The sequence below is a fragment of the Elgaria multicarinata genome, chromosome 3, assembly GCF_023053635.1.
Source record: "Elgaria multicarinata webbii isolate HBS135686 ecotype San Diego chromosome 3, rElgMul1.1.pri, whole genome shotgun sequence".
NCBI lineage: Eukaryota > Metazoa > Chordata > Lepidosauria > Squamata > Anguidae > Elgaria > Elgaria multicarinata.
In genome coordinates, this window is record NC_086173.1 from 107,683,691 (window position 1) to 107,708,907 (window position 25,217).

Genomic DNA, 25,217 nt, shown 5'->3' on the forward strand with positions numbered 1-25,217 from the left:
TGGGGAATGGACCCTTAGGGGGAGGTGTGAATGGACAACAGGTAGTGCTCTTCCTCCTATTCAATACCACATCACATTGATTTCTGCAGTCAGCAGTGGCCACCTTCATGGCACATGGGCCCTGAGAGATGGAAGACCATATCAGTATCTGACGCTGGGCCTGAATGCCTCTTTGTTGCCTGATTCTCTATTTGTATATAGACTTTAAAAGGCTTATACAGAATCACTCAGTTGTTGTTTTTAATAATCTCGGAGTGGTATCCTTTGGAGCTGTTGTGTAAATGACCCCTCTCATCGATTCCCTTGTGCAAGTGGGACCCACCACTCGGGCAATGGAAATTTATTGCATATTATAGGAAGCCCTGAAATGAGTGCAAATGCTTGTTTCTGAATTGGGACAGATCGCCAGAGCCTACTTATGCGAGCTCCACTGACCATTCCAGAACCAAGTGTTTCTACTCATTTCCAGTTATTCCTGGAAGTACTAAATACATGTTGCGCAAGCAGTGGTTCTTGCTTGCAGAACAGAATCAGTGGGAGCACAGTGCCATGTTGGATGGATACTGTCCAGAGATTCCTTCCCCCACCCTGTATTGATCAGATATAAACAAAAGTATTTGTACAAGACTCCCCACCCAAATAAACCTGCTCTTGTTCACTTTGGTTTATGTAAATGTTGTACCGTAAGCCAAGCAAGCTTTATCCCTGTTCATAAGACACTTTAAACCCTGCTGGTTAAGGCTTTTGATTAAGCAGCAGTGTTTAATATGTCTTGTGTGATGCATTTTGCTAAACCCTGCTCACTCACTAACCACAGTCGGACTATCTGCAACTGAGTTAGTGGCTCTAACCGTGGCTAAAAGTGTTGCGTGCAACAGCATGGCTGGTTGTTAGGGTTAACCTCAGAGAACCACAGTTTCGCTAACCACAGAGCCTGAAGTATTGTCTGAACAAGCCCCAAATCTCTTACATTTCCTTTCAATCTAGCCATTATCCCACTGTTTTGGTACAGTGCATAATCAATCCTCTATGTGTTCTAAGAAGACTGAAAAAGCTAGTTCTTAACATGATATATTTCACATGCTAAAATGTGTGAGCTGCTATTCTTTCTCATTCTTCCATGTATACGTTGCATACAGATTTTATGGCATATTGTGCTTTATGGATTAATGATATGTTCTGTGCTTTGTGCCAATGACGTTATAAGGGCATGGGGAAAGCTTTGGATACCATTTAAAATGCTGATCTTTGAACAGTGATAATTAAAAGATCAATTAAAAATAAAAAGCACCATAAAATGGTGCCCATTGGTGCAGACAGAACATAGCAATATATATACATAGAAAAAAAATGCAACACTCACAATAATGTGGAAAGACAATTGCAGTTCCTCTTGTACCTTACAATGAAGAACAATAGTTAGAAAATGCTTATATCGACCCCAGTGGGCTGGGGGGACTTAATCAAACAATATAGCTACAAAGTGAGATAGTCACAAAGAAAAATGTATCTAAATAAGCTAGATGTTCACATAATTACCAAAACCAGGAGACAGCCCTGGGTGCTGCAGCTCCTGTCATTATGTTCAGTCCTTTGCAAGGACTCCAGGTAACATCTGCACAGCACAACAGCTTCCAATCCTAAGAATACAAAGTCAAAAAGTAGGAAAAATTCTGAGACGAATGTCCCCTCCAAATTTGCTACCCCATTTGAAGGTGGCAAAAATCAGAAGACTGTTTTGTTGATTTTTCATGGGGAATGCACCTCTTCCCCCAATTTGGAGAGCTTGCCATTGGTGGCAGGGCAGAAATGCCATTCTGGCCCTTATTATTATTTTTCACTGTTTGCTGCTGCCTGTGGTGGTGGCAGAAGCAGAGTTCATCAGAAAGTAAAACATCCTACCCAATTCCCCTTGGTTTGGAAGAGCTCATGTGTTATGCAGGTGGCCTAGGGATACAGAGAACAGTGTCTGTAACTTACAGTGCTATTTTGTGCATGTCTACTCAGAAGTAAGTCCCACTGAATTTAATGGGACTTACTCCCAGGTAAGTGTATATAGGATTGCAGCCTTAGTTGCTTTTTACTGTTCTTGGTCATGGTTTGATTAGAAGGGACAGGTTTCAGTGCACTCGCCTTCCCCTTTCCTGCTACCTGAACAAAAATGAGGAGGTAGGGGTGAGCTTGACAGGTGGGTGGGAGCTGGCAACTATCTAATAACACCCAAATAATTTTGATAATGCACTTAACAAAAAGAAAAAAAGATTCCATTATTTACCCCAAACCTCAAAGCTTCACAATCTTTTCTTCTTTTAGTGCAAAGTACATGAATAGATTTGTAAATGTGTTTGTATTTACATCAGCAAAAAGCACATGTGGATGAGAGGAGTTTCCCTATTCCATTCTTTATTGTTTCCCTTGGTTCACTTTGAACAGTGTTCTGCTTTCACTCTGTCAGCCTTCCTCAATGTGGACCTGCACAGACCATGGTCAATGATGGAGGTCATAAGTCAAAGCATCTGGTGGGACCCAGGCTGGGGAAGTTGAACTAGGGGGATTTCTGAAATTCCAAAATAGGGCATACAACAGTTTGCTACAGCTTTCAGTGCTTTTGGTTTATTTGCATATTTTTTCCTCATTTTATTTTTATTTTTGAATGTCCATTTATGCATTGTTAGAACACTGCAAAAAAGCATTCTTAATATGATAATGGAAGTTTTTTGGTGTGTGTGATTTTTAATATGTGCTCATGAAATCGGCACATTAGTAAAGTACCCCATAAAAGAATCTTGTTTTTAATCAGCTTTATGAATTTTATGGAATTTTTGTATTTAATGTTGTTCCCTGCCTCCATCCAGAGGGAAGAGGTGGGTAAGAAATAAATATATTTTGATGTTGATGATGATGATGTGCAGTCACATGAAGTTTGCTTCTTGCAGTGTTCTATCAATGCACTCAAGAGTCCATGCACAGAAGAAAATAAGTCTCAGTGCAACCATTTGATGTTATATGACATTGATAATGCTTTTGGGGGGGGGGGTTGTCAATGCATATTGCAAAGAAGAGGGAGAAAAAAGATATGAAGGAATTGAAACCATAGTAAACTGCACATACACAAAATGTAGAAATTTTTAAAATGGAGAATTCATAATGTATTTATTCCATTTTGGAAACAAAATCAGAACACTAAACTTAGATGAAACTCCAAACTCCAAAATTGGATGAAGGCAATTTTGGAAGCATCCCCAAAGTACCTTTATGGGGTACTTTTTCTTGGCATAGAAAATAACAACAACAACAATGTGAAGAGTTGTAAACAGGCACCTATATCTTATTTATTTCATTGGTTGTTTTTTGACCATCAAGTAATCAGAGTTCTCTGAGGGGTGTACATGTAAATTAAAAATATAAAATACAAAATAATAAACAATAATAAAAACACCATATAAATATATCCCGTTGACACCAGGTCGATCTTTCTTTGCTAGTATTCTTGCTGAGAGTGAAGCGGTGCAACAACCCAGTACCTGTTGGTCCTCTTGCCAGTGACAGGAGTGACACAGGAAGTGACCTTCCCCTCCCCTCTGCAGTCCCAATGACTCAATGATTCAAAGAGTTCTTTCTGGAAGTGTAGGGGGGAGAAATTCCCTATAGCTGCTCCTTTGGCTGGATCCTGGTTGATCTTCCTTTTATGCCAATGTAGGGGGGGGGGGGGAAACGCACCAATAAGCGTGGATGCTAAAAAGAGAGATTAACTCTGGTGCTTGATAAATGTGTTAAAATATTTTATTCTTTAAATCCAAAAATGCTCTGCTCAACATTTCGGATGTATTGTCCTTCGGAGGAGCTATAATAAAATATACAGTTTTTTTTAAATAACAAAACAGGAACAACACCCATGCATTACTGAAACATTTCATGTAGAAACCTCAACTATTCCTACCTACAGATTTTGTAGTTGCCACAAGTCGTGGAGACTAAAGGTTTTTCTAGGGATACTTTTGTCCTTATCCCTCCTCAGGATTACATAATGTACTTTGCTGACCTTAGTACAAAAATTCTACACTTCGAAAATCTAGGCTTTTCTGACTTACCTTATCCATGTTACTTGTACATGTTACTGGGGTGTATAATGATGCAGTGACTGTAATAGTTTATATTCTACACAAGGCATTGCCAGGGGAAAGTAAAATATCTATGGCAAGGTATCAATAGGAGAAGATAGTGATCGCATATAATCAAAAATAAGCCATTTAGTCTCCACGACGTGTGGCAACTACAAAATCTGTAGATAGGAATAGTTGAGGTTTCTACATGAAATGTTTCAGTAATGCATGGGTGTTGTTCCTGTTTTGTTATTTAAAAAAACCTGTATATTTTATTATAGCTCCTACGAAGGACGATACGTCCGAAACGTTGAGCAGAGCATTTTTGGATTTAAAGAATAAAATAGTTTTTAACACATTTATCAAGCACCAGAGTTAATCTCTCTTTTTAGCATCCACACTTATTGGTGCGTTTCCCCCCCCTACATTGGCATAAAAGGAAGATCAACCAGGCTCCAGCCAAAGGAGCAGCTATAGGGAATTTCTCCCCCCTACACTTCCAGAAAGAACTCTTTGAATCATTGAGTCATTGGGACTGCAGAGGGGAGGGGAAGGTCACTTCCTGTGTCACTCCTGTCACTGGCAAGAGGACCAACAGGTACTGGGTTGTTGCACCGCTTCACTCTCAGCAAGAATACTAGCAAAGAAAGATCGGCCTGGTGTCAACGGGATATATTTATATGGTGTTTTTATTATTGTTTATTATTTTGTATTTTATATTTTTAATTTACATGTACACCCCTCAGAGAACTCTGATTACTTGATGGTCAAAAAACAACCAATGAAATAAATAAGATATAGGTGCCTGTTTACAACTCTTCGTTGTAAACTCTTCGTTGAAACGTTGAGCAGAGCATTTTTGGATTTAAAGAATAAAATAGTTTTTAACATGTTTATCAAGCACCCAGAGTTGATCTCTCTTTTTAGCATCCACCCTGATCTTCCTTTTGCCATGGGTTGCTTTCCAGAAGGAGGGAGGGGATGTGATTTCCCAGTGGCTCTTAGTCCTCTGGCCATTGGCAGAGACCAGAGCATGCTTCCTTCTACATCGATAACGACTTTGCTTATTGGATCTCTATGATATTATGTTTCCAGGTCTACTACAGTTTTGCTGATTTTTGTGATGGTTCATTGCCACAGCAGAGTGGACACAGCACAAGGCTTATCTTTCCTTTGCAAGCCTCTTGATTATATCTCAAACTGTTTTGGAAGTGGCTTTATAATTTGGGGAAAAGACAACAAAAGGAGATTTGATAGATGCATGGAGGAAGTGGATAGAGAGGTTTCCCTCCCCCCCTCTCCCTTTCCCATAACTCTAACAATCAGAATCACCCAATGAAATAGATTTGCAAGAGATCTATTCAAAAATACTTCTTCACACAGCCAATAATTAATTTATGGAATTCACTGCCACAGGATTTGGTGATGACCACTAGCTTAAAGAGAGAGGAAAATAGAGAAATTCATGGAAGATGGACTCTCTACTATTGTTTGGCATTTTTAGAGACTGCCTTGTAACACACACAAAATAATGAGAGGGAAGGGATCATTATCAAAGATTCCTGTTTAGCAGCTTGTCAAATTTCTGGCACTTATTTTCTACTCTATGTGTCAAACCTTTTACCATTGTTTGTTATGGTTCTAGCATATTATGGTTATATTTTTCACAGACGCAGAGTGTTGGCCATATCAGATGGAATTGAACACATTGGGAATCTTCGCTGGGAACTGGCACTTTGTCTTCTGGCTGCCTGGACTATCTGCTATTTTTGCATTTGGAAAGGAACAAAGTCAACAGGCAAGGTAAGAGTAATGGTTCTGAATATTTTATGGTATTTAGTCAGAATAATGCTACTTAGTATGGATAAACAGTAACCCTGTCCTGAACATCCAAGTATTCTCTCTCTCTCCTAATTTATGTACTTGTACTCCGTGGGATGGTTTGCATGATCAAACAGCCGACCACAGCTTATTAAAGCCATGATGGACTGTGGCATGCCATTTACGAATATTCAAGCCACAAATGTGGTGTGGTGTGTCATCTGAACCTGGCAGAAGTGGGTTGTGCAAGGGTTAAACAATCCTTACATATCCCACGGCATGTTTTAGGGTTATGCAAGTGTTGTTTAAATCTTCACATTAAATCACGGTAATTGTGCAAACTACGTCAAGGTGAATATGCACTGTAGCGTATGTATATATCCTACAAACCTTTTTTAAATTTTTCAGACTTTTTAATATAAATACAACACTATCAGTTTTTTAATGGGTGGTGCCTATAGGCTACCCATTCAAAAGTTGAAAGTGTTGTAAAGTCCTCAATCCATTGCATTATAGGAGATGAGCATTTATCCTTTTAGATGTCAAAAGGGCACAGAGAATCCATTTATGCTGACCATTTGTTAATTTCCATGAAGCAGGTAAGTAATTTAAAAGGGCTTATACATCAGCGAATATTAAATGCTGTTTCAGTACAAAATTTATCCATATAATAAATTTATCCATATAATTAATCCTCTCCAAAAGAAGCAACTACTGGACATTGACAAAGCATACATTTCAAAGAACTGTTAGCTGTATTGCACCACCAGCAATTAGCCAAATTAGACAATCCCTTATTAAAGAAATGTTCCAGTGTCCAACAGCATGAATGACACAGAAGATCCATAGATGAGATAGATATAGATGCCAAACATTTTGTTCAGAAAACATGCTAAGCCACAGTGGTTAAGCACTTTGAACTAAACTTTATGGCTTAGCATGTCATGTGAACCATTCCTAATCATAGAGGCTACATAACCATGGTTTAAACATGCTCACTAACCATTTGCGGCATAAGAGTTAGTGGCTAATCATGGCTTAGTGTGTTGTCTGAACAGGCCCAAAGTAGTAAGCAGAATGGGACAATCCAATTCCCTCTTCCATTCCTGCTCAAGCCCCTGTGTATCATATTTATTCACCAATAACAAGTATTTATAGGCATGGATTGTGTGTCACTTTGCCTGACCAGCCTCAAGTGCTCCCAACGATGACAGAGACCTAGATACTAACAAAATCTGCTATTGCCTTATAGTATCAAAACTGCTTTTGCCAAAGCCAAACATGCTTATTGCTTTCACACTTTACATTTTAGTTGTGCATTTCTTTAAAAAAAATTTTTCACACAAAATAAAAAACAACACCCTAAATGTTTAAAGCACTAGCAGTCTTGGGCAATTTCATTTCTCTTATACTCTCTCTAAAATGAAAATAATGGAGACATATCATGCAGGGTTAATGTAAGAACTAACATGATAGAATTGTATAAGTTTGTGTAATGCATATTATACACTTGATATTAAGTACTTTATAAATGTATAATGATAATAAATGGGAAGAGACAATCATTTTGGAAGGGAATAACCCCCAAACATAAACAATATAGATGTCATATACATTGCTCAGATTCTTAAGAATTGGTTTATTTCCATGTAGAGATGTAAAATTTCCAGAAATGTTGAAGCCATGTAAAAAAAAACCCTGTTGTATTTTCCCCGAGGGTTTTTTGGGGGGAAATGGAAATTTTGGGAAAATTGAAATAATGCAATATTAGCACTTTTTACAGATTGAAAGCCACTTTGTTACTTTAGGAGCATAAAATGTAATTATGTCCAAGTTGGTTTGGCATAAAATTATTACATTTGGTATATTAAAAGTACAGTGTATTCAAACAATTATTACAAACTGAATTTACTTTTTTACTTTTATTTTTTTGGTAACAAATGGAGCTACAAGCTCCTGAACTGTTAGAAACACTTGAACTGTAAGGAACCTATTTGGTTTTGCCAGTTTATGAGGGGCAGGCAAAAAACAATTTAAAACAACAACAGAAGAAATCACCAACGTTAGTTAAAAAGAAAATTATTTATGTCTCCACTAGTCCTCTGCAGTGTCAAGACATAAAGCACCCATTCCCATAAAAAGAACTGAGAAAAAGCAGAGACCAAGATTCAATGAATATGCATGAAATTTAATCAGACTCATTTTCTGAGCTATTGCTATCACTATCAGTTTCAGTCTCTGCTTCATTGGCAGTGCCCCCTAGAGGCAGAGATGAATCCTGCTCTTGCATTTGAGAGTTGTAGTCTCAGTTTGCAACCTAGGACTTGCTTGTCTTTGGTGCACAGAAATTGTAATAATCTGGTTTTTAGAAATCATTTGGAGAAGTAAATATCTGAATACCTTGTCTTAAATATTTTATTCATCATGCTAAAATAAAACATCCCATAATCCATTTTTCTTCATTTTTTCAATTTTTCCTTTTTTTTTTTTTTTTTGGAAAAAATACCAAAAAAATAGGCTTAAAAAAATATGGGGGGATGACGACAGTCCCCCCCCCCCGATTTTTTCTGGCTTTTTTCCAGGCCTTTCCATGAGAATTAAGATGTATTTAATTAGGGATGGGTAAATCTGTCAGTTTTGCTTCATCCTGCATTCAAATTTTTAAAAATGTAAGTTCTTTCTCTCCCAAGTATGAAGAACTTTGGGATATTCTTATCAAAAAGACACTGAAATGAAATTCTCACCCATCTGTGCCAACCAAATTCAGGAGGTACAACTATTCCTATAGGCACAACTATAGATATATCTATTCCTGCAGCTATGGAGAGGATCATGTTATACATGCCTGATATGTAATTATTAAAGATGGGGAGTCTGTCAGAAAAAAGATGTGGCAACCCTAATTGAGCACTAACATGGTTGAAAACGTATGGATTCACACTCAAAGCCCTAAGCTTGAATAGATAAATATGAGTTTTGGGTTCTCCCGCATTCATTTTTTAAAAAGAAAATCACTGGTTCTCTTTGTCCCAAATATGGAGAACTTTGTGAAAGTTGGTAAATTCTGATCAAAACTGAATTGAAATGAAATCCTCACCCATCCCTAATATTTATATAAAAGCTAGTTTTCAAGGTTCCAACACACTAATAATACGGTATGTAGAGGGTGGCTAGACATTTTCAATGGCTCCCATGCATTCCACGGAATAGATTGTCATTTGGGACAGAACCAAATGTGTCGGAGAACCTGCCCTGAATAAGGACCAAATTTAGTGCAAGTGGTGCCTACAAGTCACACACCCTTACTTTCTCATATGTAAATGTGTATATATAGCATGTTGTGGTGGGGCAGTAACCAATGCCTCTGATTCAGGGTGCACAAACTTATATTAGCTGGGACCCCATAAGAATCTCTGTCATATGCAGGCCTTCTGACTTCACGGATCCTGCCTTTTAGGATTTATATCATAAAAATGCTATTATGGCTGCAAAATTCACATTAGAATGCATTTGAAAATATGTTGAAAAATAGGGGGAAAGGTATTATTATAGTTTTGATCTTTAAAGTGCTTGTAATGGAAGACATGTTCTTCAGTGGAGAGTCTTCAAGGAAAAGCTAAAAGGAAATATTGAAAGTACTAAAGCTAGGAGTGTGTAGATTGGTGTGATTAAGAGCAGTAGAAATTAAACAGGAATTTTCTGCTACTACTTGAAAGATATACATTAAGGAGGATTGCTTTCTGTTTATCTACCAGGGCATTACAACCACTCATGGGATTAAATGGAATATATTGACTGTCAGGGGAGAAAAACATGCTCACATAGTGAGGTGTGTTGGATTGAAAAATAATCCAGGAAGGTGAAGTTGAAGTATATAAAAAACTTATTTTATTTTATTTAAAATACCTCAATGCTGCGTTTCAGGGCAGAAGCCTTATAACTTATTTCAACAAACCTTCTAAATTCTGTTGTTGTGATGAATTGTACACTGGGAGAGAGAAGGCTTAAATAACCCTTGGGCAAGGAATGTCACATGTCTACATTTGTATTATTTTTCTCCTGCACTCACCAAGCTCAGTTCATCACTTTTGTCCATTTTTTTCTTTCAAAAGCAGTTTCAGACTGAAAAATGAACAAAGTGAAACTGACCTATTTTTGAGAGAGGAAAGCTACATTCAAAATGTACCTTGTGCCAAACTGCTTAATATTTCTGGAAAAGAAAGCTCTTTCCAAATAAAGGAAGGAGAAGTGTTTTAGATACAGTTTTGATAAATATTTACATGTCGAGGGCAGCTAAGAATATAGGAAGGTCCTTTATACCAAGTTAGACCACTGGTCCATCCAGCTTAGTATTGAGCTTTTCTACATAAGGCTGTTAATCAGCTGTTAATTCACTTTTTCTCCACGAAAAAGACAAATAATTGGGTTCTAGAACAAATTAAGCCAGAACTCTCACTAGAAGCAAAAAATGCTGAAACTCTCCTAACTTTGGACACATAATGAGAAGAAATGACTCATTCGAAAAAGCAACAATGCCAGGGAAAGCAGAAGTTAGAAGGAGAAGAGAAAGACCAAAGAGATGGATTGACTCCATAAAGGAAGATATGGACATGAAGTTACTGAATAAGGTGGTTTACAACAGATGCAACTGGAGGGTCACTGATTCATAAGGTTGCCATAAGTCAAAGTCGACTTGAAGGCACATAACAAACTAACTAGCAGCAATTATATGAATGTTTACTATCCTTACATTCACCAAGAGAATAGAGAGTCCCAGTCTGCAGTCCTATGCCACTTACTTGGGAGTAAATCCCATTGAAGTCAATGGGGCTGGCTTCTGAATAAACACATATAGGATTGCACTGTAAGTGAACCGTAGCCGAAGCTCTCTGGGCAGTTCACAAAAAATATATATTACACATCAGTACAATCAGATGTTGTGGCACCCCAATTTCTTTTAGTCCATTCCATTATCCAATGTATATTCTCAATATGATCTCTAGTGCCTCTGCCTTTCCTGAATCCATCTTGGACATCTCGCATTTCTTGCTCAACATATGGTGGAACCCTTTGTTGTGGAATCTTCAACAGTACTTTGCTGGCATAGAAAATTAGTACTATGGTTCTGTAGCTACTACACTCCCTAGAATCCCCTTTCTTTGGAATTGAGATGTATATTGAACATTTCCAGTCTATGAGCCATTTTTTAGTTTTCCATATTTGTTGACAATAATTGCTGCTAGACCAGCAAAGTTCCAAGTCTGAGTGAATGCTTTGAAACAATATGGGAAATAGTCCATACAACAAAGTTAACTCATTATCTCTATGTGAAAAAAATAATACAGAAATTGAGTAAGTTTGTTATGTTCCGATATGACCCTGCCCATGGTTTTCCTTTGAACTGCTGCCTAGACAGGTGAGATATGCTGTTGGCTAGCAACTCGGTGCCTTCCAGATATTTTAGACTACAAATCCTATAAGCCCCAGACAGCATGGCCAATGAACAGGGATTCTGGGAGTTGTAGTCCAAAACATCTGGAAGGTGCTAAATCGCCTAAGCCCTGACTTGGATGCTATAGTTGATACAGACCCAGTGGTTGTAACTTTGGCACCTGCTTGTCCTGTGTTATTGGATACTTTTCAATTTGTACAGCCCAAGGATGTGGACAGGGTCTTTGTAGAGGTAAGAGCCATCACATGTATGCTAGATCCTTGCTCTTCCTGGCTCATAAAAGCAGCCAGAGGGGGACTGGCTGAGTGGGTAAGTGGGGTGGTTGATGCCTCCCTCCACCAAGGCAGGGTTCCACCCTGCCTGAAGGAGGTGGTAGTACAAACTATGTTGAAAAAGCTCTCCTTCAACCCCAATGTATTAGACAATTACTGGCCAGTCTCCAGTATTACATTTCTGGGCAAGGTATTGGAGTGTGTGGTGGCCTCCCAACTCCAGGGATTCCTGGCTGAGATGGATTATCTTGATCCATTTCAATCTAGCTTCAGACCTAGTTATGGGACAGAAACAGCTTTGGTCGCCTTGGTGGATGACCTACACCAGGAACTGGACAGGGGGAGTGTATTCTGCGGGATCTGTCAGAGGTGTTCAATAACATCAACTATGATATCCTTCAGGGCTGCCACACTGAGATGGGACTTGGAGGCACTGTTTTACAATGGCTCCATTCCTTCCTGGAGGGGTGAATCTAGAAGGTGGTGCAGAGGGACTTCTGTTCCACTCCTTGGCCATTGGCCTATGGAGTCCCTCAGGGTTCCATTTTGCCCCCCATGTAATTTAGCGAATACATGAAACAGCTGGGGGAGGTTGTCTGGAGTTTTGGGGTGCGGTGCCACCAGCACGCTGATGACACTTAACTTCAAGGAAGCTGTTTCAGTGCTAAACCGGCTGGGTGAAGGCAAACAAATTGAAGCCTAATCCAGACAAGTCAGAAGTGTACCTGGTCAGTCAAAAGGCAGATCAGGGAATAGGGATTCAGCTTGTGCTGGATGGGGTTACACGCCCTCTGAAGAGCACGGGTTCTCTGCTTGGGTATACTACTGGGTTCAGCCCTGATCTGGATGCCCAGGATTCAGTGGTGGCCAGGAGTGCATTTGCACAGTTAAAGCTAGTGTGCCAGCTGCGCCTGTTCCTAGAGATGTCTGACCTGGCCACGGTGACACATGCCTTAGTCACATCCCGTTTGGATTACTGTAATACACTCTACGTGGGGCTGCCTTTGAAGAGTGTTTGGAAACTTCAGCTGGTTCAAAGAGCTGTGACCGGATTGTTGACCAGGGCTGGTTTCAGGGAGCATACAACTCCCCTGTTAAAACAGCTTCACTGGCTTCCAGTCTGTTTCCAGGCTCAATTCAAAGTGCAGATTATGACCGATAAAGCCCTATACAGTTCAGGTCCAAGTTATCTGAAAGGTTGTATTCTACCTTACAAGCCTGCCCATCCTCTGAGATCTTTAGGTGAGGCCCTTCTCTTGGTTCGACCACCATCACAGACATGCCTGGTGGGAACACGGGAGAGGGCCTTCCTGGTGGCTGCCCTGGGGCTCTGGAGCTCCTTTCTCAGGGAAGCTAGACTGGCTCCCTTCCTGGTGTGCTACCGGAGGCAGGCTAAAACTTTTTTCTTCTGGCAGGCCTTTGAGGAGTAGTCTGAACATCTGCTTAGGCATTGTTTATGTATTGGATTTTTTAAACGTATTATTTGTGTTTTATATGTTTTTAAATGTTTTAATATTGTAGCATGTTTAATTATATTTTTCATTTTTGTATATCTCTAACTATATGTTTTAACTGTACATTTTTTAATTTGTAAAGCCACCTTGAGTCCCAGTATTGGGGAAAAGATGGGAAATAATAATAATAATAATAATAATACGGTTTAACGAAAGTGTTTCAGAAATATTGTTAAATAAACAGGTAGGTCTTTTGCCACATTGATGAAACTATTCAGCTCTACCAGTGATATAGATTTAAAGTGATATAGATTTAAAGGAATATAGAAATAAGTAATTTTAGGAAGAATTGTATAGCTATAAACACAATTTAGCAATGGTACAAGCTGCCTGCTTCACTGGAGTTTTTCAAGATAGACTAGTGTCAGTTCCAGATTTTTGAGGGCCCTTTGCAAAAACACCCTCAATGGGTCCAATGGTGTAAATTCCACTGGTGGAACTGCTTCCATCAGTGGAACCAAAAGAGGAGCAATTCCCCTTTCAGCACAACCCTTGCCAACCCTCAAAAGTAAATGCAAGAAATCAGTCCAAATGTACATGCACACAGACACACAACTCATCATATGCAATACAAAATTACTCTTCATGAAAACTGGAAACTTAGATTTGGTCCTTATCTGCTTCTATACATTGTCCCATGGCAGTAGTTTTAATTTTTTCTTCCTTTATGAATGTTATTGAGTGTGCATCCTGTTAGTTAGGGTGCTGACTAGGGCCCCCTTTGAATATAGTGATCCTGGCTTGCTAAACCAGGGGATCATTATGTCTGAAGTGACACTGGATTTGTCACCAAAGTTGACAATTGTCTGGGCTGGGAGACAATTTATCCATTTTGTAATGCTTGAACATTAAATCAAGCACTCTTTCACAAAATCCTTCTGTGGCTCTGTTCAGACGACATGCTAAACCATGCTGCTTAACCACAAAATGGTTAACGGAATGCTTAACCATGGTTTATGGCGGCGTCTGACACACGTTTTCCCTAACCATCTGCCCCATTAACCACATTGTGGTTAGTCTCACTAACCACGTTATGCAGCATGGTTAGCGGCACTAACCATGGCTAAAAGTGTCATCTGACATGTGGCTGTAGTTAAGGGGCTGTGGTTAAGGCATAGAGCTTCTAGTACAGAGTTGCCTAACTAGGCGGGGCCACTCTAGACAGCGGGCTCTATGGCTGCTCTGGACTGCTGATTGCTACGCTCGCTGCAGCTGCCATTTCATGTTTCGCATTAGTTTTTTTGGAGCGATTTTTGCTCTTTTTAGCAGAGTGTGCTTACAGTCGAGCTTTTTAAATCCCTGCTTGCAATTTCCCCATGCAAAGCATCCATTTCTCCTACCTTGAAGTGCCAATACACCCCTCAGGTTCTAATTACTGTGGCGGCGCTGCCTGATGATGCAGCTAGCACAGCCGTCCCAGAAGGCTTCTGCCTCCCCTGTGATGACTGTAGAGGTATAGCGGACATGGCGATGCAGAAAGCAAAGGAACCGCTCACTAAACGAGGCGATGCATGCATGTAATTGATGATTTCATTGGCGCCTGCTCTAAAATGATGGCTGTAACTGCCAGGGCTCCTAGCGCTAGGGCTGCTGGGATACAGGGTGGATCAGTTGGAGGAATCAGGTGCTCCACTAACCACTTTGTGGTTAGCATGTGGTTAAGGAAAACTTAACCAGAAAAGGGTTAAAAGTATTCTCTGCAAGCATTCTGCATGTGGTTAGCGTGATCAGAGATGAACATGGTTAAGCTAACCACAAAGCCCACGGTGTCCTCTCAACCAGGCCTCTGGCTCAGAAAGTAAAGCATTCTGCACATACATAGTCAGCATTCAGCAGACCTAAGTGCCTAAAGCCAGCTGTTTTGTAGCCACATCTGCAAAAGGTCTTTTATATTATGTCCCTTACATTTATTGAAGCTGTTCTTGATTGTTGTGAAGCTGTATGAATTACCAAACTAGCCATCTCTCACCACTGTTTGATAAGATCCATTAGGATTGATTCCATTTTTAAATCATGACATTTTATGAGCCAGAATCTATTGTTAGTTTCTGGTGGATATTGGCACCTGGCAATGGTGTATTCATCCATTGATTGAAATCCTCAAACTGGCAATGACATCCCAAACTCAGTTGGAGCCCTGAGAATAAGATGCACAAAATGGAAGTTGCTACTATAGCTGGGACTGCAGATTTGGCAGTCACTTCCCACAATTCCCCTCCCCCCATTTAGTAGAAAGCAGAAGACAAGAAAAGTACCAAGCAGTGAACAAGTTGAGCAAACAACATCTGCAGATGCTCATAAAATTAAGAAATAGTGCTTGTGTACCTTTTGCCTTCTAATTTTGCAGTAGTCCCATCAGAAGGAGTTAAGCTCTGCTTGCCAGCAGTTAAGACTCAGTCAGTAGTTCCACACAGAAAATTTATTTTTTTCAATAGTAGACTATATAAAGACTCTAATGGATTCAATGAGGCATAAAGAAAGTGTAAAGGGACAGCAGAAGAAAATAAAAGAGAAAGATGTGCGAAAAAAGAAAGGAACTGAGGGCCATTGTAAGGCCTCAGGAAAAGGAACTAGGCAGCAATGATTATATCTCCTGAAGTGTCTTTTGTTTCAGCTTGAAGTAATAGCAGAGAATAGTCCTTCATAGTGAGGCTTTAACATGCAGCCCAAGATTGATCTCTGTATTCAGAGGAGGAAAGTAGAACATTCATGAGATGCATGCAGAGTTTTAGGCTTTCCAGCCTCCTTGGTCTGAAGTTTTAAAACAACTGCAATTATTTTCTTCTGCTGCTCTTAACACATTACTGAGCATTTAAGGACATCTCTGAGCTGCTAACTATGAAAATCTTTGCACAAGACTGGAAAGTATTTTTCAACAACTGCAATCAGCACTGAACTGCAATAATACATTAAAAACTTTTATTCTGCACCCCACCCCCCTCTACTTGGTTCTCTGTGACAGATAATTTCCTTTAATTGCCATTCCACTTTAGAGACTAGATTAGGCAATTTAGGCTCCAGTCTAACAGCTATGAAAAGGAATGCAGATTTAAAAAAAAACCATTCAGCAGGATTTGTTTAGATGTAAAAATACAAACACAGAGTAGTTTGAAGGTCATTCCTATGTGGGGGGGGGAGAGGGGGGAATTTCAAATGTCATCAGCCTCAATTATCCAAATCTTCTGATTATCTGAATATAATATTTTGCTTTTGTAATGTAAGTAGTAGTTTCATTTATCAGAACTTCTAATTTCTTTTTAGCCTGACTATTTTTGTTTTAAAGTAGAAGAAGTAGTACAATTAAATTGATGCTATGATATGGAAGCAAAAGAGCTCTGGATACATGTTTGTGAAGGTAAACAGTTGGAATCCTGAGTGCAGAAAAGCAAAGTTGCAGGAGTTAAACATCTATCACTTCACTCCAGTTTGCCCCCCTCCTCCCCGGTCCAAATGTTCCTTGGACTGCTAGAAGTAGTGAATATGAACTTGTTAAAACTGTGTTTACATGTTTTGTAATTTGTAATTCTGCCCCTGAGTCTTCTCTCTCTTGGAATATTGAGCTCTATCACACCTACACATTTGCCCTGGTTTGCCCTCAAATTATCCGCCTTCATTTCCATAGCTTATGACAGCCTGAGCACTTAGACCTTTGCGCTTTTACATTTCATTCATCTTTACACCTCTCCTGCACACCAGCGTAGGGCTGTTGTTCTGTTGAGATGTACTCTCAGATCTCCTTTGTACTTCCCCCTACAGTTCATTGGTTGGTGGTAGTTGGACACCTTGCCCTCCCTAGTAATTGACATGGGGCACTCCAGGTCTTGCACGGCTTTTTCCTAGAAAGTAGCTTCTCTTGTTACTGAACTCACTTCGGGAAAACTCTGTCTCTCTCCTACATACTTTCATGGTTATTCCCTATAGCCTAGGCTACCACATTCCCCTCACCCTGCCTGGAGGCTTTGGAGTGTGAACTGGAGAAGGTTGGAAGGTTGTGTAAATCCCATTGATTTCAACTGTGTTTATATCCAATTCATACTAAAATCCTATGCATGCTTACCTTTGAGTAAACCCCATTGAACAGAGACAGACTTACTAAAATGGGGTTTACTCAAAGGTAAGTATACATGGGATTTTAGTATGAATTGGATGTAAATGCAGTTGAAATCAATGGGACTTACTCTTGAGTAAGGGAACCAGCAGATTGCTATTTTTTAAGCTTGGAAATGCACAGTTTAGCATGATCAAAGGATCGATCCTTCACACTTACGGACTACCAGGAAAAGGGTTTGGGGGGGATTTAAAAAATCCTAAAAAATCAAGGGATGGACCAATCTCATTCATAATTGACGTGCTGAAAGCTCTACTAAAGAGCTATCACTGTGCCAATTTTGATCTCTTTATCTTTAAAAATGAGTGATATTCAAATACCCTAAAACATTGGGGAAATCTTTCTGGCTAAGAGGCAGAACCAAATGCACTTGTAGCTCAAATGCCCGTTTATTGCTTCCTTCCCTCACACTGTGTACTGCTGCTTGCAGTCTGCTCCTAGCAGTAATCAGTAATGTTTCTAAACTAAAAAATAGGCTTGAGGAATAACTTAAAATATAAATTTACCTTTAGGAGCCTCTAAGAACCTTTTGTACAACAACCTACAGTCCTTCAGAACGGCCCAGGTCATGTTTAGGGCAAGTCTTCAAATACCAACTCCTTACTATTAAGGGAGTGACACCAAAGTGTAAACACTATCATTACGTTTTCCTCCTTAACCATAAGAAAAAATATAAAATAATTACTATAACATATATAGGTTGAAGTAACTGCATAATCTGTCTTATGGTTAAGTACACTATTACATTAACACGTCTCTAAGTCATTCTGGAGGTTTTATCTTTTTTGTACAATACTTCCATGTATGTTCGTCATGGGTATCTAGTGGACCCTGGTTTTGTTGGTCAGATTACTCTTGACGGGACAAATTATATGTTACTTGATTACAGCTGGAATCAGTATCTTCTGGCACATCTAAGGAACACCCTGAGATGGCTTTTATATCACAATGGTTACAGAACAATAACTTTCTGTTTTCTGTTTGCATTACATAAGATCTTGAATATAACTGTTCTACATGTATCCCCTTTGGGTTCCAAATACTAGTATAATAATTCAGGCAAGCCTTGCCTCCTGGTTTAAGTTCTGCAAGGGCAAGGGCTGTCTTCTCAAAATAATATATTTGTTTCTGCTTATGAAATTCCTGCATCCTCCTTGGACTGTCATTGGTATTAAACTGTAGTAAATAATAAATTATATGCAAATTAGCTCTAATGTGCCTTTCCATTAAGAGATGACCATTTTCTAGTGGAATACTCTCAAGAGCTTCAGCTATTGGGTGGTATAAAAATGTAATAAATAAATAAATAAAAATAAATAAATCAGCAGGGACTTGTACAAATCACCACTACTATCAAAGACTGTCTTCATCAGCTTTTTGACAGTATGGATAGACCGTTCTACAAGTCCATTTGTCTGACCAAAGTTAGGTCTAGATGTGGCATGCTGAAAATCCCAGTCTTTGGTAAAATGCCAGAATTCTGCACATGAGAACTGTGGAGCATTGTCACTCAAGACTGGAATACCAGGTTGATAAATACTGTTTTTCTACTGATACTTTGCAGTGTGCATATTTCTGGACAGAGAGAATAATAGTCAGAGACTATTAGTAATCCTCGGTATGCCACATGAATAAGTCAGTTTGTACCCTCTGGTAAGCCATTTGGGGAAAAGGCTGTGATTTCAGTGTCTGTGGTGGTTGATGTGATTTCTATTTTTCGCCCAGAGGGTCGGGGTGGTGGTGTGGGTCTTTTATTATCTAGTTTGTGCCAGTTCCAGCCTCTTTCCATTCCATCTTCACATTGTTTCTCCTCCTTTGAGGTACATGTGGTGAGGCTCTTCGCTCCATTGCGACTGCGGATTGCAGTTCTGTACCGCCCCCCCAGGCTCGTCCTCAAAATTTATCTCTGATTTTGATTCATGGCTGTCCTTTTTCCTCTCTGATAACTGTCCTACTCTTATTTTGGGTGATTTCAATATTCATGTGGATGACCCTCAAGATGCTGCAGCTCTACGATTTCGCTCATTATCTTCCTCTTATGATCTTAAGCTTTGGTCTGATGCACCCACACATTCCCTTGGACACTGTCTGGATCTTGTTCTCACTCAGAACTGCTCTGTGTTGGACTTTTCTACTGCTCACTTTCCGTTGTCAGATCATCACCTAGTTTCTTTCAATATTACTCATAATCCTCCTCCTTCACGTCCCGCTTCTCGCTCTTGTCGCAACTTGCAATCTATCAATTATGAGGCTTTTTCCCAGTCTCTAGCCTCCTCCCTTCCTTCTGTCTTTTCGGCTGTCTCCTTGGACTCAGCTGTCTCCTCCTTTAATTCCTCCTTATCTTCAACTCTTGATAACCTTGCTCCATCTACAACTCGGATAGTTCGCCCTTCTCAACCCCAACCGTGGCTCACCTCTTTCCTCCGCTACCTTCGCTCTTGTTCCCGGGCAGCTGAACGCCTTTGGCGTAAGACCAGGGACAGGGCGGACTTTGTCCATTACAAATTTGTACTCTCCTCTTTCTCTTCTGCCATTTCATTGGCCAAACAGCAGTACTACTCAACGCTGATCCAGTCAAATGCTAGGCATCCTCAGCGGCTCTTTGCGTCCTTCAATTCTCTTCTGAAGCCTAATCCGCCATCTCTCCTCGCCTCTCTGTCTGCTAATAACTTTGCCTCTTTTTTCAATGCTAAAATCCAAACTATCCGCTCTGATCTGGCCAGCTCTGCTCCTCTTCCAGTTCCTGTTCCTCATCTGTCAGTTCCTCCTGCAAATTTCTCTGCATTTCCTTCGGTCTCAGCGGATGAACTGTCTACAATACTGCGCTCTTCGAAGCCTTCCACTTGTTCTCGTGATCCGATTCCTTCTCGTGTCTTTATTAATCTTATTCCTGCTATCCTCCCTTCCTTGCTTCATATTATTAATCTTTCTCTGTCCTCTGGTTCATTTCCTTCTGCTTTAAAACATGCTACAGTCTCTCCCATTCTCAAGAAACCTACTCTTGATAGGCTATCTCTGTCTAACTACCGACCTGTCTCTTTGTTGCCGTTTGTTTCAACGATCCTGGAGCGGGCGGTCTACTCTCGCTGTCTTGACTTTCTTTCTAGTAACTCTGCTTTGGATCCACTTCAATCTGGATTCCGTCCTCTGCATTCCACCGAAACAGCCCTTACTAAGATCACCAATGATCTCCTTACTGCCAAGTCTAAAGGCCATTATTCCGTTCTTATTCTCCTTGATCTAACTGCAGCCTTTGACACGGTTGATCATGATCTTCTCTTAGATTCCCTTCATGACCTTGGATTTTGTGGCTCTGTCTATAACTGGTTTGCCTCCTATCTAGCGGGTCGCTCTTTCAGCGTGTTGGCTAATGGTAGCTCGTCTTCCTCCTTTCCCCTTTCAGTAGGAGTTCCGCAAGGCTCGGTGCTTGGCCCGTTGTTGTTTTCCTTATACATGTTGCCCTTAGGCAAGCTTATTCAATCTCATGGCCTCCAATATCATCTGTGCGCCGATGATACCAACTATATCTGTCATCTCCGGAACTTTCTCCTGATGTTCACGATCGTATCTCAGCATGTCTTTCAGATATCTCAGCTTGGCTGCTTCATCGTCGTTTGAAACTCAATATGGCAAAGACTGAATTGCTCGTTTTTCCTCCTAAACCTTCTCCTCATCTCTCATTCTCTCTTACTGTCAATGATGTTACGCTTACTCCGGTCAAGGAAGCTCGTAGCCTTGGCTTTATATTCGACTCCTCGCTCTCCTTTATTCCTCATATTGAGGCAGTAGCTAAATCTTGTCGATTTTTCCTGTATAATATTGCCAGGATTCGATCATTTTTGTCTGTCTCTTCCGCCAAGACGCTTGTTCATGCGCTGGTTATTTCACGGTTGGACTACTGCAACCTTCTTCTCTCTGGCCTTCCTTCTTCTCACATCAGTCCGTTGGTTTCTGTTCACCACTCTGCCGCAAAGATCATCTTCTTGGCTCGCCGCTCTGACGATGTTACTCCGCTTCTGAAATCTCTTCATTGGCTTCCAATTCACTTCAGAATCCAATATAAACTTCTCCTGTTAACCTTCAAAGCTTTTCACGGTCTAGCTCCTTCCTATCTCTCCTCTCTCATCTCACGCTATTGCCCCGCTCGTGCTCTTCGCTCCTCTGATGCCATGTTTCTCGCCTGCCCAAGGGCCTCTACTTCCCTTGCTCGGCTCCGTCCATTTTCTTCTGCTGCCCCTTACGCCTGGAACGCTCTTCCAGAACATTTGAGAACTACAAGTTCAATCGCAGCTTTTAAAGCTCAACTAAAAACTTTTCTTTTTCCTAAAGCTTTTAAAACTTGATGTTGTACAGACTTTATACTGTTAGTTTTACCCTACCCTGTGCCTGCTTACCCTACCCTGTGCCTGTTTGTATTCTCTTCCCTTCCTTATTGTTTTACTATGATTTTATTAGATTGTAAGCCTATGCGGCAGAGTCTTGCTATTTACTGTTTTACTCTGTACAGCACCATGTACATTGATGGTGCTATATAAATAAATAAATAATAATAATAATAATACCATAGTTGCTATACCCTGATTAAATCAAGGCCAATACATCACTTTACAAGCTTGTGATTTACATTTCTTAAGGCCTGAATGACAATTGTGAATTTTCTGTAGCATTTCCCTGTGGAGGCTACTAGGTATCACCATTTGACTCCCCTTGAAAACCAGGCCATCTATCACTGTGAGTTCATGTCTGTAATTCCAGTTCTGCATCCAAGCACCATTCATGTTTCTGTTCGAGTACCTTCTAAAGAGGGACTACTGCTGTGGAGTAATTAGGGATTCATTTCCCAAGATAATCCTTCTTTGACTATGGACATGGCTTCATGTTTATAGTCAGTGTTTTTTTCATGTCTGGTTTCACACCTTCAGCAGAAATATTTTCTCTCACAAATGTCAGTTTTGTAACACCAAAAATACATTTCTCCCTATTCTCTGTTACCCATGGCTTAGTGCTGATAAGGGGATAAGTCCTCAAAACAGCCCAATGAGGAGTAAGCCTGCTCAGTGGACACAGAACATTAAATGTCTGATGGAGGAAGGGGGAATGGGAGAGAGTATCCTGGACAAGGGCATGGCTGAATGTCTGGTACTCTGAACAGAAACACTCCAGAGTGAAAATGTTGTCCAAGATTGGCTTGTAAACAAGCCATACTTGTTGTGAACCACAGTTTGTTGGTTTGTTTGTTGGTGATAAAGCAAAAGCAGAGGCAAAACCTTCTGAACACCTTCTCTGGGCTGCAAGCAGGACATGAGTGCAATAGTACTCCCCTGCCCATGTTCCCCAGCACATAACCATCAGGGCTAGTAGCCATCGATAGGCTAGTGCTCTGTGAATTTCTCCAATCCCCTTTTAAAGCCGTCCAAATTGATGGCCCATTACTACATCTTGCAGAAATGAATTGTAGTTTAAGTATGTGCTGTGTGAAGAAGTACTTCATACAGAAATATTTATGAACCCCAGCTAGTAAAGGTTTGTTGTTGTTGTTGTTGTTGGTAATTTTGATACATAGTCTGTCCTGCTCATTGTTCTTTGACTTGTGATATTGGAATCAATCTACATTTTCTTTAGCGTTTATATATAAATTGTCTTTCAGATACCATTACTGTCATGGTTCTTGCCAATTTGGCATTTGCTTGTTATGCTTAAAAAAGAACTGTTTGCAATCACTTACAAATCATCAAGACTTGGGAAAATATATCTACATTTTATGCAATCTGGTTCAAAATGCAATTTAGGAAAAATGCTTCGTGGTTGATAAACAAATCAGAAAAGTTAACAGCCAGTACTTAGTGAGGCAGCACAGTATGGAAGGAGAACAATGGAATTAATGAAATGTCTAACCTGAAATTATTGATTAGAGGGAGATTGCTAATCCTGTTTAGTGAAACCAATCTCTTTCAACAAAAACAACTCAGTATTAAGAATCATATAATGTTTCCTCTTTTCCACTGCAAGAAATCTGTTGGATTATATATCTTAGTAAATTTATCTGATGAAATAACTGATGCTAGTGAGGAGAGGGGAGGGTTTATTTATTTATTTATTACATTTCTATACCGCCCAATAGCTGGAGCTCTCTGGGCAGTTCACAAAAATTAAAACCATTCAAAGTATAAAACAACAGTATAAAACCATAATTTTTATAGACTCCAGTTAAGAATTTCAATAATTCATAGGTATTACTATGCTTGCTCAGTACATGTGTTTCTGAACATTTCTGAAGACTACTTCTCTACGATCAGTGAGTAAGTCCTAGTGGAACATTTATTTATTTATTTATTTATTTATTTACATTTATATAAATGTAAATTTATATACAGCCCCACAGCCGAAGCTCTCTGGGCGGTTTACAACATGAACTAATTGGGGCAAAAGGGTGCCAGAGTAAATATTTCTGTCAAGAAATACTTTTGTAAGCCGCCGTGAGAGTCTTTTTTGGCTGAATGGCGGCATAAAAATGCTTAAATAAATAAATAAATTTCCCAATGTAAAGTAGGTTTTGTTCTACTGGAGGACAGACTGCTGTCTGTCTGATAAAGCTGGTCCAAGCTAGCATATTTTATCCACTACACCACACCTCACCCAATGCAGCAGGGTCTCCTCACTCTCTGTGTAGCATTTTCAGGGGCCTACACGGACTGCTCTGGGAACATGGAGGCAGGCAAGTTCAGTTGCTGCAACAAAAGCGTATCATGAGAAAGAATACAGGCATAGTTTCCCATGTTCGACTCAGCTTACACTCCTTTAATACAATGCATTTTAAAGGCTATAGCACTGCTAAATTTTATTTATTTATTTATTTATTTCACTTATATACTGCTCCCATAGCCGGGGCTCTCTGGGCGGTTTACAGAAATGATATTGTTGACAGGAAACCACCTTGAATAGTTCTTAGGGGAAAAATCTGAGTTGCATACCTTGATAGAGATTTTTTGCCATTGTTTTGTTGTATATCATTCCAGTGTAGGCCTTATTAATTTACCCTCGTATTGAAGACATTAATGATATGGAAGAGGTTGAGCCATTCCTTGTGATCTAAAGCCTTCTCTGTAGAAAGTTTTGTCTTATTCCCATTCTGTTGGATTTTAAAAATTATTTTATTTTTACATTTATATCCAACCTCTTTTCCTCTTGAAAAAGAGGTGGCTTACATGGTCTTCCTTCTCTCCAGTTTAGCCTCTCAACAACCCTGTGAAGTAGGTTAGGCTGAGAGTCAGTGATTGGCCCAAAGTCACTCAGTGAGCTTCATGGCCAAGTGGAGACTTGAACCTAGATTTCTAGAGTCCCAGTGCAGCACTCTAACCACTATACCACACTGGCTCTTCTGTGGGATGGCAGGCAGGGCTAACCACTATGCCTTCTCTGTTAACTGTATCCAGCCCAAGGAAAGAGGTCTATGTAACTTTTCTTCATTCACTGTTCTTCAAACTTGTAATCTTGCATGTTCCATTTTTGCACTAGCTGTATATACTGTATTTACTACTTAGGCTTCAAGCCTATGCTCACTTACCTAGGATTAACTCCCACTGAATCTGATGCTTGTTACTTCTGAGTAGACATGTATAGGCCTGTACTGTTAGCCATTCTTTTAACTCTAATTGGGATAATTAAAGAATGGTGAAAGTGAAGATTACTCTAGAAAAGCAAGATTTCTTCAGAAGTAAAGTCTCAGATAATGCTTTCAGATAGAAATACTTGAGGGATCCAGTCCTTTCCCAATTCCGTTCAGAATTACTTGCTGATCACAGTAATGTGTAGATTGGAGCTTAGTGTGGATTAATGTGCAAATTGGAATGTATTTCTCTGTATTAAATAATGTTTTGAGGGGAAAACCATTTAAATACATAGACCCCGTTCAGACGACATGCTAAGCCATGGTGGTTAAGCATTTTG

The 25,217-nt window shown here is 39.9% G+C and overlaps 1 protein-coding gene across 1 annotated transcript in view; it reads left to right on the forward strand.

Moving 5' to 3' along the window:
* Window positions 1-25,217, forward strand: part of SLC6A11 (solute carrier family 6 member 11) — a 117,911-nt gene that overhangs the window by 26,548 nt on the left and 66,146 nt on the right. The window contains exon 6 of the mRNA XM_063121220.1: window positions 5,774-5,906. Coding sequence (XP_062977290.1) covers window positions 5,774-5,906 — 133 coding nt within the window. The remainder of the gene's footprint in view (window positions 1-5,773; window positions 5,907-25,217) is intronic.